This window comes from Gavialis gangeticus, unplaced genomic scaffold (assembly GCF_001723915.1).
Source record: "Gavialis gangeticus isolate Ggan-Ray unplaced genomic scaffold, GavGan_comp1, whole genome shotgun sequence".
NCBI lineage: Eukaryota > Metazoa > Chordata > Crocodylia > Gavialidae > Gavialis > Gavialis gangeticus.
The window spans coordinates 18370662-18386412 of record NW_017729015.1 but is presented as its reverse complement, the minus strand read 5'-3'; the positions used below and the strand labels follow the sequence as shown (position 1 = coordinate 18386412).

Sequence of the window (15751 nt, the reverse complement as noted above, 5' to 3'; positions counted from 1 at the left end):
CGGGGCCTGATGGAGCCCCTCCCCTCCCCTCCCCCACCTGAGTGCTCGGCACGGGACTGCGGCTCCGACTCCTTCCCGTGGCCACCCAGGCGCCCCCGTCACTTCCGCCTTCCAGCGAGCACTTCCGGCAGCGGCAGCTGCAAGACAGAAGAAGAAAGGGAGCGCTTCCGGCTGTGCCGCGCGGCGCTTTTGCGCAAGCGTACTGGCGCTGGCTGAGGCCGCCCTCGTGCGTCACCCGGCGGGCGCCATCTTTGTTCAGGGCTGAAGGGCGGGTGCGGCGCCTAGTGGCTTCCACGTGGGGGCGGGGGGAGGCCTGCCAGGCCCGGTGCAGGAAGCGTCCCGCTCCACCTCCGCCGTGAAACACGAGGGTCACGGGCGGGGCCGTGATGGAGCCACTGCAGCGCTGACCTCTGACCCCCGCCCAGGGCCTGGCCCCACGTTTCAGCACATCTCCTCCCACCAAGCCCCGCAGCTGCCAACGCTCCCACCGAGGCCTCTCACCGCACCACGCTGAGCGCCACCCCAACGCTCAGGGACACGCGTTATGAAGCCACCCAAGAGACACAACCGACTGATGCAGGAACGCCGGGGTTCCTTGCCTTGTGCCAACGGCACGTTAGCGAAGACTCCCGAGACGTGGGTGCTGTCGCCCCAGGCCCCGTTGAATTCGCATCCTCCTGCCTCGAGGACGCGCAAGGCCTGGCAAAACACAGACGGTGGCAAGAGTTCAAACAAGTCCATCAACATGAGTTCGAACCAGCCCGAGTCCGTCACCACACTCGCGCTGCCGCTACTCTCAGCAGGCGCCCCCGATGCGGGCTCGTGGGGGTGAATCGCCCTCAGCCCCAAGGTCAAGTCCTCCACTCACGGCCCCGCGCCGTCCAAGAGAGCACCGGACACACACCTTGCGAAACGCAGCAGACTTAGGCTCCGCTCCCAGCACAGCCGCCCGCTTGCCGAGTGACCCCAGCCAGACCTGTGCCTCAGTTTCTCAGTCTGTAAAACGAGCACAGCAGCGCTTACCTTCTCGGTATGGGGCTCCTGGACCCACAGGGGGACGTGCTCCACAGCAGCTCAGGAACGCTGATACTAATAACCCACAGCACACACGGAAATGGGATTTGCTCATGATGTGATATTAGCCACAACACACCACTGAGTAACACACTTGAGCCTTCCGCCATTATGAACTTTACTTACTGGGAAAGGACGGTGGAAGCCTCCACATAGCACAGATGACTGCTGTGTAGGCAAGATCCTATCAAGTTCGGCTTTCTTCCTAAACGAGATCTCATTGTGCTTAACCACAACATTGAAAGTGCCTCAAAAAGCACACTACAGCTTGTTAGGAATGCACTTTACAGGTTTTATTTTTGAGTTAAAAAAAAAAAAATGAGCAAAATCTTGCAGAGATCGAGAGGTTTCTTTCTCCAAGGAAATCCTATAAATGTGTATTTCAAAATGTTCCAGCATTATTTCCTTAATGATACTTAAGATTTCTTGCAAGGACAAGATGATAGGCATTGGCAGTTGCATCCTCAGCGGAGGTTTCACAAAGCTGCTTACAATCTGCCAGTGAGGGAGATGGGAGAAGCAAATGTGCTATGCTGCTTGCAAGAATCTGCACAGCTCCCTGGGTCAAGAAAGGAGGTTGGCTTCAAGGAATATCTGCATAGATTTGGAAGCTGGTGAAACTCCAGTCGTTTTTACATTCTGTGCCTGGCAGTCCGGTGTTGAAGTAGGTTTTGTAAAAAGTCGGGAGAGTGGTTCTTTAAATAGCTCCCAATTACAAATTGGGCACCTTTCGTTCTTGTATTTTTACCTATTTCTCATCTGTGCTCACTTGCACTGTTTTCACAAGATCACACGGCTAAACTCACCTTGTTAGGGACACGATGCTAGGGGACTCCCCCACTCAGGTGCCTGAGTGGGTGCTTATTACCGCTTGTTAACTCTTCTCTACCTCTCCTTAGGTACCGTGAGCTGTGAAACACGTACAGCCACAGAAACATGAACAGAGACAGCCTGCCTGAAGACAAGTTCTTGGACAAATGCTGCTGGAAACTATCATGGTGATCGTGCTGCTGAGGGTCTTTCCATTCAAAAACAAAGAAAAAAAAATCATTTCAGGAGTCAATTCAGAGTTCCCAAGTTTGCCGCAACCTGCTGGAACCAGATGCAGGATTCTCAGTTTGAATTAAAAGCAAAGCTACTAGGACACGTGACATTAACTAAGGGTCCCTGAATTAAGCCACACTCATCTTTATACGTACAAAAGATAACTTTGGGGGCAGGAATGTGTGCTTAATGCCTTGGTGACCACTAGCAATCAGCACACCAGGCTAAAAATACATCCAACTTGATTGAGAGAATTTGGTCCAGTTCTGCACAGCTTGCCTCTCTCAAACAGCAAAGCAGGTCCAAGGCGAGATTTCTTTACTACGAGGTCACTCTGTTGCTACTACGGTCTCCCAAGGAATTGGTTTGGAGGGATTCCCCTCTCCTACCAGCCAAGCAAGAACTGGAATTATAAACACTTTGGGGTTTTGTAGCATCTGTTCATCACCAATAAACATAACCACTGTGGTGCGAGGACTTCCAGAAATTTAAACTGAAAACAAAAATGCCACTGCAGGGCAGAGGGTTTAAAATGGAACTGGGTCTCAAGGGGGAGGACTGGACCAGGCCTAAGAGAGGATTTGATTTCTTGGACAGAAGCAGCATTACATAATGTCATTTGTCCGTTTTCCTTAAAACTCAGTACACATTACTGTTCTGAACCGTTTCCACTACAATGCCAAGATCATTGGCACCAGCGTCATAGCGAACGAAAGTAAAACTCACCCATTTCCCAACCAACCTATTAACGGGCAGATTTTCACGCCCACCCCAAAGGTTACTGTGCTGGATACCGACTGTTGGCTGCTGGCTTGGAGGATGTTTGAGAAGACTGGAAAACCCCTCCCCTTAAGGGAAGTCAGTCTACACAGCGCAGTTCCAAGAAAACCAGACACATGCATGGGGATTTTTTTTTTTTTTAATTGAAATTTCCCATCTGCAGATACTGAAAGGCAACTGCCTCTCCTCCTAGCCTTTGCTTTCTTCACCCAACAGTGTCTTTTTCTTGAGCTCTCCAGTCCCCCTGTGGACGTCATTGTCCCTGTCTTCAGGATTTATCGCCACTAACCCAGGGGCCAGTGCGACAGAAGGGGAAAATCATAGCCTTACAGTTAATGGAGACGATTTTGTGTTCCCCCCCCCACACACACAATCAAATCACACGCTGCCAAGGAACAGGGCTCTAGAGCTCTCTCTACTGCCCAGGGGGCAAAAAGAGCTGGTCTAGAAGGTGAAATCCTAGCCTCGATGGGACTGGAGTTGCTTTCACATTTCTCTACTAAAAATAAAAAAAATAAATAAAAATCCTCACAAACATCTTACCAAGATTTAATGTACATTTATTCTTAACACGTGGAACATATAGTATAAAGATTTCATACTGAATAAATGATATTCATTAAGCCAAAAAAGGAAAAAAGGGAGGAATTTACATCAAGTTTTTAGCTACATCGTCTGAAATACAAATATGCAGAATTCATCACTGAAAAATCTCAATTGTGTTTCTTCATCAGGAACTTCAACTGAACCTAGAACTTTTTCACACCTCGATTAGAAAGAAAACAAAAACAGGAAAAAATAAACTATAAGTTGATTGGCTGCTGAGACAGCAATGACTTTATACACAGAGACCTGTACAGCATCCTCCAGGGAGAGATGTCTGGCAAGAGATTAAATAATTGTGTCTCGCTTTTGCAGGTCATCAACTCGTTAACTCGTCATACTATAAAGGGGAGGGGAGGACAGGGACAAAACTGCAAGGGATCTGAGGGTATGTGCAATGTACAACGTCATATATATATACACACGTGGCAGCATTCAGGCTGCAGCTAAAGGTTAAAACCAGTTCTAAGAGGTGATCTCAGGGTTATTCATACAATCAAGGAGGAAGAGAGAAAGAGGTCAGGGTGTTGTAGGTTCACACATGATACTTTGGGGGAAAAGCCTTTTTTTCTCCTCAACATTAACTAAAAACATTTTTAAAAACTACAGCTTGCTGCTGATCCAGCGTTTTTTTTTTCTTTTCAATGTGAGACATTATTACAGTATGTTTACAGTTTAAGGTGTACAGTACATGAAGTTCTACACTCTACTGCACAGGCCTCCATTGGACAAGGTCTGTTCACAACTGGTAACTTCTTGATTCCTGCAAGATTGTGAATGTACAACGATAAACCACACAGAGTTCAGCAGTCACTTTTGTCCTTCAGAGTTTACCATTTAAAAACAGTTATGAAAGTGGTGCCTGTCGATGCGGTAACACGGCAAGTCGTTTTCCCCAAACTCACTGTAAACGACAGTAACTTTGGTTAAAATAAAAAAAAGTCTTCTATGTAGGCAGAACTGTCTCCTGGAACCGGGGGTTCAGGACAAATTTGAAGGGCAGGGGAAGGGGAGAAGGGAAGGGGGACATCTTTCCCCGAGGGAGAAGCAGGACAGCGCAGGGCAGACAGTGGATTCTGAGGTGGTTTTGCATAAATAAAGGGCAACAGTCAGTTTCTAAGTTCTCCACTCACGCACACGCACACCAGGGGTAGAGGCATCCCACAGCTGTCATGACTGGCCAATTAAAAACAGTACGTCACAAATAACTTGTGAAACCAAGGAGTTCATCAAAGGCGACACGGAGATGTCCAACAGCCGCGATTCATATAACGTGAACTCAGAGTGGTTCTCGTCCACTTTGGCCAGGGCAAGCAGCGCTCGGGCTGCCCGACGCATCATGTCCACACTCGTCGACTCAAAGGGTGGGTTTTGCATGTGCATCAAGCTGGCCTGACTCTGCTGGAACTGAGTGGCTGCCAGGCTGTCCTCCAAGAAGCCCAACAGGTTGCCAATGCTGCCCTTCTGCACAGCAATCGCTCGAGCTGCCAGGCTGTCACCCTGTGCCAAGTTGGCCAGTAGTACCACAGCCATCTCTCGACACACCGGGTTCTTTCTGTCACTGAGGAAACGCACCATGGTGCTGTAGAGCTTCTCCAAGCGACTGAAGGGGGGAGTCGCAAGAATCAAATCCACATTGTTGTCCTGGATGCTGAGTTTGCTGAGTGTTTCCAAAACCAGTCTCTGAGGGGAGAGGACAGCACTGGGCCCCAAGGTTGGGAAGGGATCCTGGGCCTCTGCTGACGGACAAACTGCCCAGTGGAGGAGTCCATCCAGGATAGGCAAACAGATGCTTTCTGGGTAAGGGGAGAGGTCCAACTGACCAGAAATGTTGGCCAGGGTAACCAACGTATTTTCACGTAGCATCTCCAAGCAGTCCCACCACCACTCCACCTTGTTGCAGCTCACCCCTTGGTCCTGCTCCTCTTCTTTCTCGTACGTCAGCGGTGCCTGTTTGCGCTCTGGATGCTTGTGATGCAGCAGAATCAGTTTCCCTAAAATCAGCAGCAGACCGGGGTGTTTAGACATCTCAAAGTCATTGCCCGGCACAAACGATAAACTCCTGATGATATTTGAGACACAGATGCAGCGTTTGGCAAGAGAGTCCTGCCAATCCAGGAGGGTGCACAGGGGCGTCTCATCCTTACTGTGAGGTTCGTCCTCCAGAATTTTTATGTTTCTGTGGCTCTGAGCTGGACTGATACCAAATGGGAACTTGCTGCTTTCCTTTGTTGCTTCCGAGTTTTTGACCTCTTCCTCTTCCTCCGGCAGGGACCCTGGCCGGGCCGAAAGCATGTCATCCATGGTGGCCGTTATCCTCTTCTCTGGGGGGCCATCAGATGGAGGGTTCTCTCCCTCCCTAGTGCCCGGATTGCTCTCGGCTGCTAGACGTTTTCTTGAGGCAGCGCTGCAGGAAGCTCGTCTGTGAATCCAAGGTAGCTCCATTTTGCTCTCGAAGTGGGTCTGGATGTGCTCCGTGGTGTCGCCCCCGCCAATCCGCCAGTGCAGCAACCCGCTCTCAAACTCCTGCACGCGCCCCAGCTTGTCGGAATAATCTACCACAAAGGGGTCATTTTTCTGCACAATCTTGACTGGAAGCTTGTCAAACTTGCTGACCAGCTTCTCCTCGCTGCTCTCCAGGGGTGCTTTGTCCTTGCTCGCAAAGGCAGCCTCCTCTTCCTCCTCCTCCTCCTCCTCCTCCTCACAGTTCGGGCTCTGCAGCTCCTCTTCATATTCCCCCTCGTCAAGAGAGGGACTTGAAGACTTGCAGAACCTTTCGGGATCCAATAGTGTTCTTTGTCCTGGATCTCCCACCTCATACTCCTTCAGGATCCCAAAAATTTCAATCAGGCAACGCCGGAAGTATTCCACCAGGAGTTCTAGCAACCCTGGCAGCTGAGAGAGAGAGAAAGAACCACGGAAGAAATCAGAGACCAAGTTAAGCCAATGTGAGCGATAGGGGATGTCGGGCAGAAGAGGGTCACAAGCTGAAGCAGCAATGGCAAAGTCAGCTGGCTCCTTTTTTACGCTACCTGTGCATTACAAGTTTGTTACTCTGACCACTAGAAAGTGAGGCCTCCCTTTCTCCGAGAAAGCAAACAAATCAGGTACCCCTAACACCCCTTCTCAGGAGCATCCTTCTTCTCTCAAACATGGGAAAGCAAAGCAATGGTGTGAAACGGTAATGATAATATTGTAGTGGGGCAAAAAGGAAGGAGACACACAAGACACCCAACTACAGGCAGCTTAGAAAAGGTAAGGAATTCCCTTGGGCTGCAAAGCACTGAAGCTGGAAGCGACAAATGGCACTGTACAGTATCAAAGACGACAGGCCGCCATCCCTCTTGTGGGGTGTCCTTACAGTCAAGGAAAATGTGAACCTCTACCCCATGCAATGCAAAGGAGGGAGCTGCACGTCTAAACAAGCAGCTGGGTGTATGGTGTACCTGACTGCAGTGTACCGGGCCCCAGCCCAACATGCACAACAGGTACGTGACTTTCCTGCAAGTGTTGGGCAGCTTCACACGTGGCTAGGAGCTCTGCTCTGCTCCCGGGCCCACGGTAAACCCCAACGCGTGTTATTCACCTTCGAAGCACTAGCAGAGCATCTGCACCCACCTGGCTGAGGTTGAAGGTCATTATGCTGTTGTCATCATACAGCAGGATGTTTATGGTATCTAAGGCCCACGTACTTTCAGCCAGCAGCCCAGACTTCAGAGACATCATCACCCTCCACGCTTCAGGAGTCCCTGTAATACAAACATATGACGTCCAGCCTCTAGAGTTTAACACAAGAGTCCCCGGTACTGCTTTCTGATTCCAGGTACAGCAGAACCCACTTTGAGAGGATTTACAGCAGCAGCTCTCAACCTAGTTAGACTCGAGGAACCCCTTGGAAAATGGCAGCTCTTAGTTTTCATTTGATTTCTGACTACGGAAAAACCAAGAGCGATTCTCCTGTTGCCAATAACTCAGAAAGACAATGGGTCAGAATGGTTTTAACGCTACAGATTCCTGTTTGAAATATCTGGGCTTATCTTGCAAAAATCACATTTGCACACCTCTCAGTGCTTACACTGTGTGGCACCCTTGAAAGGATGTCCAGGCACTCAGGCCGAGAATCACTGCTTTTACAGAATGCACGTCCCAGCAATTGCTAGCGCTGCATCTGCATTGAAATCACGATTGTTACTGAAAACCAACGGCTGGAAAAAATAGGACTCGGAGCCACGTGAGGTCCTTCACTGTCGATACACTGCTTCAAGAGCTTACTACCAAAAGCAAGGCCTGTCCCTTTAACCAATACCCATGGCCAAATGCCACCCCAGTGCAGCAGGAGCTCACTCTTACCAATATCTTTTGCTGTCAACCGTCTTCTTTGCTTCAGCACAGGTTGTGTAGCTTCCACTGATCCGGGTGGGAAGGTGATGTCCCTCCGTATCATGGGAGGCTGCACAGCTGCTGGTGCTATGTGAGAGGCAGGGACAGGAGGTCCTGCCTTCTGCATTTTCATCCCCGAGTGCAGGAACGGAGATTTACTGGGTGAGGTGCGGTTCTCCAGAGGTCTGGGCAGAGGTGCTGGGCTGGATACCTGAGGAATGTGATTCTGCATGCTAGGAGGGGTCTGGTAGTTAGACTGTGGGGGTCTCGTCATTGGGGGCACAGGGGCAGCGGGCCCATAAGGAGGTTGACGGTTGCCATGGGAAGGCCACGGGCCCTCGTGATTGACCCTCTGATCTGAATGTAGGATTTCATCTGTTCGGTTTACTCCGTGATAAGCAGGCCCCTGCGGCGTAGAGCCAGTGCTCTGCCGATTTGGATAGCTGTACCCTATTTCATTGCGCCCTTGCCACATGGTGCCCTGCTGTGGCCCCTCTGGAGTAGACTGGATGGGACCACCCATCATCTGAGGAGGCATGTTCTGCTGAGCATTTGAGCCTGGGGGGGCCGAGACCCTTTCTCTGCTGAACTGGAATGGGAACTGGTTCTGGGGCCCTCCAGAGGGCCGGCGGTCAGTAGCAGGGTATGTGCTCCCATACTGGTTGTACATGTCCTGTTGCGGAGAAGGCTGTGCAGTTTGCTGCTGGCTCGGTTGCTGGGTCTGTGCTGCAGGCAGCTGCTGCTGTGCCTGCCCCTGTCCAGCGCTGTATGGTACGTTGTACATCTCCCCTTCATGCCGCTTGGCAGGGGGACCGTAAGTGCCATCCATCGGCCGCTTATAGTTCTACAAGGAAGATACGTGAAGGGGTTTACATCATTATTTACAAGAAACAAGAACCAGGTGGCAGAACAAGCAGCTCTGCGTTGTCTAATCACACAAATGCTACGGTCCAGCTCATGCTGGGACGAGGCGAGACCAACCCTCCTATGTTAGCTCGGAAGAGACCACAACCTACAAGCCACAGCAGTTCCCTTCCAGCAGCCTGAGCTTTCCTAGATGATGTCAAGATGCTTTCAGGGCAAGCTATGGGCCAGTGAAAGAGCCTCATTCTTGGTACAAGTTTGCCACACAACAATCTCTATGTGGATTCAAGTTCCTTTCCGAACATCCAAACTTATACTTTCCCACCGAACAGATGAGAAGTAGGGTAAAACTTCCGCTGAAGCCTCAAAAATTGCCTTGCAATTTCTAGCTGTCCCTTTTGTCACAGATCCCAAGTCATCTCACAAAAGCAAGCACGATCCCCGCCCTGTTTTTAAGCCTGTATGAAGAAAATCAGAGCCAAGACTAAATCCCAGACCCCTCGTGTCCCAGCCCCGTTTCTACCTAGGAGTCCTACTTTCCTCAACCTGCTTCACATGAAAGACCTAGCAAGCAGTGAAGTACCAGCGGAGCGGGAGCCCTTGGCTCAGGGCCTTTGGCTCTGGTTGCAGCACGGTTGCAATTATCCTTAGCAGAGCTCTGCAACTGCCTTCTACTGAGGCTCACAAGCCAAACAGGACACAACCCAAAAATCAGTGAGGGAACAAAAGAGACAGAAACATGGCTATGAAGAGCAAACTAAGAGCCTCCTCTTCATAATCTTAATAGGGGCTACAGTAAACTTTTCCTTGAGAAAGCCAAGCAGCAGAAGTCTTGTGGGAATAAGGGACTGGAGGGAACTCCAACATCTCTGGTGTTCAGCTCAGCAAATGAGAATATCCAAAGAAATTCTGACTTGCATAGAAGGATCCCACCCAGAGGCAGCTGCTCAGAACTGCGAAGGGATCACCACAAAGCTACCAGAGAACAAGCTCACCCAGCCCGTGAACTAAAATGCTACAGAAACTCCATGGGGTTCAGATAAGCTTAGGAAAAGAGAAGGAACCACCAAATGAAGCTGCCTGGGCTCTTGGTATCTGCAGAGCCCTCACTTCACAGAACGCCTGCTAGCAGGACCCCTTGTTGTACTCTCTACACGATCCAGAATGCCCATAACCCAGCACCGCACAAATAAAACACACTTAACAACTTGCAAACTACCAGGACTATGGGAAGGTTACACTAGCATGTAACTGAGACACTAAACAGGATCCAGTGCTCCAGACAGCTATCGTGGCGGGCATTCTCATTTGCACAAAGCAGAAGAGACAAGAAATCGCCCATATCTTTGTCAGTCGGCCAAAGTGGAGACTCGGGGAGAACTCACCTGCTGTTGCTGCTGATACATGGTGGTTTGCTGGCTAGGGAAGGGGCTGCCAGAAGATGTGCCTTGAGTGGAAAACTGATTGCCATAGGAATCATGTCTGCAGAGAGAGACCGAGAACAGCACATGACTTCTGGGAGGCGCAAGTGGAGCAATAACGCCCTCTCTCTGGCAGGAGGTTTTCTACTGAACTGCCAGAAGCCATTTTGTGCACCTACCTCTGCTGCTGTTGCTGCTGCTGCTGCTGCTGCTGCTGTGGATAGCGGCTGGGAGAGTACATCCCCGAGTCAGGGGTGGAAGGCAAGATGTTGGGCTGCGGAGTGCCGGTGCCCAAGCTGCCCTCAGGTCCCATTCCAGCCTCCGTCCTGCATAAACACAGAAGTATGTTGCTCTGTTCCCCTGCTGGGAAGAAGCAACCGGGGCAGTCACCGCACCGCACAGAATCCAGCAATGGGCAGGTGCACGCACTCACCTCACTCGCTCGTAAGGCCCTCCATAGGGATAGTGTTGCCGTTGCCCCATGACCATGTTACCCATTCCTGGACCTGCAGCACGATTATAAGGGTCACCCATAGCACTGTTGGGGCCCTGCCCTGAGGACAGGAAGGGATCACTTCCAGGAGCTGAAAGAAGGGGGGGAAAAAAAATGATGATCAGCACAGAAAGATGTGTTTGGTGGAGGACAAGAGACCTTGGGAGCACAGGTGTATATTCCCAAGGCACATTTAGGGCATCCAATGGGGTCAATGCCCCTGAACAGTAAGTGAAGGCAAGCCAGAACCTCCTCACCTTTCCTCATACTGCTATAAGGATCCTTATTTGGCTCGTAGGACATGCGACCCATCATGTCAGAGGTATTCATGCTGGGCTGGTACCCTGGATTTGGAGTCATGGAGTTCCGCTTCTGGAACGTGGGATCACTGCCATCTGCAAAGGCATCCTGAAGGCCAACTGAGTTGCTCCTGGTGTAATGCAAAAACACATGGTGAGAAAGCCCCCGACCACTCTCTGCCTCACCACTGAAGCTTCGCTTCCCCACAAAGAAGGAAGGATCTCACGATTCCTTCCACGGAGCCCACCAAGAGGAAAAAAATCCTCTTCTCATTTCAAAGAATGATGCCCACCCCCTTCCATAACCCTCTCCTCAGCCTAAATCCTGAGAGAGAAGAGCTGTGGTTACCCGGATGCAAATTCTACAGCTCTGCCGTGAGTTACTGCAAACCAAAACTAACCCAAACGCTCGCTTCAGCCCACAAGCCAGTGACACTGGCAAAAGCCTCCCTAGGCCTGGCGAGCACTGCACGCCCTCCCACTTGCAGCACTGTGATACCTGATGCCTGACAAAGGGGGCATCTGACTGTGTGGTGTTGATGCTGGAGTCGGGGGTTTCAAGTCTCCTCCTTCTGCCATAGAGCTGCTGGTGGACTGAGGTGTCTGGGGACCCTGCATAGAGCCTGAACCCGCTGGAAGGAAAGAGCAGTTGCATGAGTGGGTCTGCCAGGCAGAAGAGACTGCCCAAAACTTCCCAGAAGAAAACACCTGAAGGCAAGGTAGATCCAGGATTGAAAAGTGAGCAAGGCAGGCAGACAGGATGAGCACAGCGTACCAGGGTGCAGACTCCCGTGCATGGTATGTGAAGCAACAAGAATCCTTACAACTTTGCGTCTCCATCCCTCCCCGCTCTTAACCTTGAGAGCTGGTGCACGATGGGGGGATGGTGTTTATCTCAGGAAGGTGCTGCAGAGACAACATCGCTCCATCAGCCCCAGTCATCCCTAGTAGACAGAAGCCCTGCACCTTCTTGTCCTCTACCCCAGGCAAGTTCACCGTGCCACTTGCCAACTCTGGCAAGAGAGAAAAACCCCCCTGCATCCAGCTGAAGAGTTGTTTTATTATGCAGGAGCTCTCTCGTTTGGCTCTCACACAAGTACAGATGAATTCGGGGTGGCAAACCCTCGCTGAAACCCCTACACCACCTCGTAGGGGCAAAGAGGTGGTGGCAAACCCTCGCTGAAACCCCTATGCCACCACGTGCCCGCAAGCGTGGTGCCAGCTCGAGGAGTTCCACTCCTCCGGTGGAACTGCTGCAACGGTGTCACCTCTCAGGTCCCTACACGCCTCGCAACTGGCAGGCGCTGAACTCTTAATTAACGTTTCCATTAGCTACCATTCCCGGCACCCGATAGCCCTCTGCTTCAGCCTCGCCGGGTTGATGACTCATTTCAGCTATTCATTAAAATCCTCTGAGGTCAGAGGCGGGTCATGTTTGTTTACACCCCACCTTCCTGGCACCCTGTCCGTCTCTCCCTTCCTCCCCGTCTGGGGACATCTCCAGAAGGAAGGGCAGAGCTCAGCAGGGAATTTCATTCAGAACTCCTCCCCCACGCTGTCCTTCCCTATTCATTACCATTTCAGCTCGGCTCCGTTCTGTTCCCCTGGGAACTCAGTGCTAGCTTCCACCGCATTACAGATGCACTGACATCAACAGGAAGAGGCAAGACATTCCCCGTGTCACTGCCATTCGTTGTCCTGGCCCCCCTCCACTCGGATTTACAAACAGCTGGAGACGCGCCAGTGCCGTGCTGGGTACTGGGCCGCCCAGGAGACAGGCAGCCATTCATTTGCATGCAGGAACCCAAGAAGGCTGGAGACAACCCGCGGCTGACCTGCCCAGGAAGTGGTGAGCAGCCTCTTACACCTCAGGAGAGGCTTTCTGCATGCTCAGTTTTATGTACACGATGGCCTGGAGCCATCCTGCATTGGAAACCTGCATTAGACACCCTCATTGCCCTACGCCGGCGTGGCCAACCTGCGGCTCTGGAGCCATGCGCGGCTCTCCAGAAGTTGAATCTTTGCACGAGCACACGGTGACCAGATTCCAAATGGCCGCAGGTTGGCCACCCCTGCCTTACACAGTGTCACTACTGGCAAAGCCTCCACAGATGCCACAGCTAGAAAAGTCATCGCTTAGACTTCCACCGGTTTTCATCTGAACAACCTATTCCAATGCATGAATTCTTCTCTCTTTTCACAACCAAGCAGGGCTGAAATAAGACTTGCCTCCATTTACTTTCTAAGTTGGTGAAGACCCTGAAGCAACACCTAAGTGCCCACAGAGGTCAACTGCTTCATGGGATGTGAAATCTGTATCCTGATGTGCGAGGGTCAAACGATCCTTACTGTTAGACATATTTAGCTAATAGAATCATAGAAAATTAAAGCTGGAAGGGACACCTAGTCCAACCTCTGCTCAGAGCAGGACCATCCCAACCATCTCATCCCAGCCAAGGCTTTGTCTAGCTGGGTCTTCAAAACCTCCAAGGATGGAGAGTCCACCACCTCTCTGGATAACCTGTTCCAGTGCTTCACTATCCTCCTAGCGAGAATGTTTTTCCTAATATCTACTAGGCATGGCTGTCGTTGATTCAGTGGTGGACAAGCGGAAGAACTGGATGGCAGATCAACCTTCTGAACAGGGAAAGGGGGAAAAAAGTCAAGTCACCATTTCCTTGTCCACAAGAGAGGAGAAGCATCTGCACAGCACTAGATGCCTTCAGCAGGCTCCCGGCATCCGTCAGACATTGCTGTCACTCAACAAATTCTCTCAGTGCTCATGCTTCCCCAGTGCCAAGTGTCCTACCAACCTCTACGCAGCTGCTAAGAAGCAAGGTTGCTTCCCAGGAAATGGGGCTCTCTGCATGTGTCCATGCGTGGGGCACTCGCCGAGGTGAGCTTCGAGGAGCCTGCTAGAACAGCAGCGCTTGCTGGGGCATGACTGCTCCTGTGGAGGGACTGAGGCCAAGTCTGAGGGGCAACCATGTGGTCCCAAACCTCCACCGCTCCTTCTGGCCAGTCCAAGAGTCCTTGAGAAAACTTTGATGAAGAGGGAAGGAGAACGAATGTAGGAGGCATGTCTGAAAAGACCACAGCTACTGCCTCTGCATGTTCCCACAGACAAACCCCAGTGAAGACCAAACAAGGAGTTCACACGTGGACTGCAGAATGGCCCTTCTACATCACACCTCAGCTCTACAAGTCAAAAGAGCAGCGCTGCATGAACGTACAAAGGGAAGCCAAGGGAGCAGTTCTGCAGATTTCCACCACTGATGCAAGGCATCGGTGTTCCCACGCCCTTAGAAAAGAGTCTTCAAACTTGCATGTAACATCACATGAGCTCAAACATAGTAAAAATGTAGGCACGCTGATAGACTTGGACGGGCACCAAGTGGAAATGGCATCCCTGCTCCACAGATCTCCAAATGCTACAAGAAGCTTTAAGTGGCTTTCTAAATGCCTTAGCCCTATCCAAACAAACTCCAAACACACTTAACATCTCCCTTATACAGCTTCATCTCTCAGCTAATAGGAAGGTCTCAGAAAGCAAGCTGTGGAGAAATTAGTGGTCGAGCTTAAGGAGAACTCAATTGCTACTTGAGGCCAAATTTAAAGTGACAAATCATGACAAATCTTGAAGAGTGCAGTGAAGTTAAATCCCACGTCAGGACAGCTTTCTTGACCAGTGGAAAGAACAATGTAGTCCTTAAAGGAATTTTTATGACTTGAGGAACGGATAAATACTGTAAGATCTGCCAGTGGGACACAAGAAGTGCGCTTTGATCAAGGACCTACCAAAGCAGACTTCAGTTTCGATCAGTTTGCAAAAGATTGCATAAAAGCAGATCAGAAGAGAAGCAGAGTCTATCCTCTTAACTCAAGCAAAGGCTTTCCCACATCTAGGGTGGAATTTCAACATGACTTGTTTCCTGGATTTCCAAGAGATACCCAACCAAACATTTGGTCCCATAAAAGGTATCAGCCACAAAAATCCTTGCCCCTCACATTTGCTGGACCACCGTGGCTACAACATTACTCCAACAACTATCCAAATCCTGCACATTTGCTAATTTTGAGAGATCAGAATTAATTCAGTTCAGTACAGAGACTGGCTTGGGATACAAGACTGCTTTTCTAGATTACAAGGTCTTGTGAGCACAGAAGATAATTTGGAGATCAAAGACACCAAGATTGTCTGTCCCAGAATGGACAAATTAAACTAAAAACTATGGCCTCGATCAATTTAATCTATAGCAGATCCTAGCTCCAAGTCAAGGAGGAACGAATCTGTTCTTGCATTTTCTGTTCACTTCCCCCCCCCGCAACCAAAATACCCACTGAGAACCAAACCCTGTTACTTCTGCTCCATGGGCTTGGGGTATATTGTCAGAAGGGGAAGAAATAATCATTCCTGGAGCTCTTCAAACTTCTTACTGATGGGGAAAAAGCCAAAGACTTGGGAGCGAAGAGTAGAAAAAGGTGCTGTCCCATTGCAGAACCTCAGAAATGTAGGTGTTGGAAACTGCCAAGCCTTAGTCAATGGGGAAGGATTTCCCATCAAATATATTATAAACGAAAAAAGCTGAAAGTTTCTTAGACAGGCGATAATCCAAACCAGCAACTCCTGAAACTGTCTACAGTCATCAGAAGCAACACAGGGGCAGACATGATGGTATCCAGGCAAAGCAGATGTATGACATCAGACACTAGTTCATTCCTATCCAGTACAGGCAAGTCATTGTGTGAATATTGGCCAGAGGTGGGGAGAAAAAAAAAAAAAAAAAAAAAGG

General features: G+C 50.3%; 2 protein-coding genes across 4 annotated transcripts in view; both read right to left on the bottom strand.

The window, feature by feature from the left end:
• The window catches only part of PIGV (phosphatidylinositol glycan anchor biosynthesis class V), a 7680-nt gene extending 7552 nt beyond the window's left edge, over positions 1-128 (bottom strand). Inside the window, exon 1 of one of the 2 annotated variants that reach the window (XM_019512482.1) lies at positions 38-128. The gene's annotated coding sequence lies outside the window, so the exon portion shown is untranslated. The remainder of the gene's footprint in view (positions 1-37) is intronic. The other variant, XM_019512483.1, reaches the window with a different exon arrangement.
• A 3309-nt stretch (positions 129-3437) lies between these two features.
• ARID1A (AT-rich interaction domain 1A) overlaps positions 3438-15751 on the bottom strand; it is a 113222-nt gene continuing 100908 nt past the window's right edge. For both annotated transcript variants that reach the window (XM_019512481.1, XM_019512480.1), the window contains exons 13-20: positions 11458-11590; positions 10917-11089; positions 10600-10750; positions 10346-10492; positions 10131-10227; positions 7852-8725; positions 7120-7250; positions 3438-6396 (exon numbers count right to left, since the gene is read on the bottom strand). In XM_019512481.1, coding sequence (XP_019368026.1) covers positions 4672-6396; positions 7120-7250; positions 7852-8725; positions 10131-10227; positions 10346-10492; positions 10600-10750; positions 10917-11089; positions 11458-11590 — 3431 coding nt within the window. In that variant the 3' untranslated portion in view covers positions 3438-4671. The remainder of the gene's footprint in view (positions 6397-7119; positions 7251-7851; positions 8726-10130; positions 10228-10345; positions 10493-10599; positions 10751-10916; positions 11090-11457; positions 11591-15751) is intronic.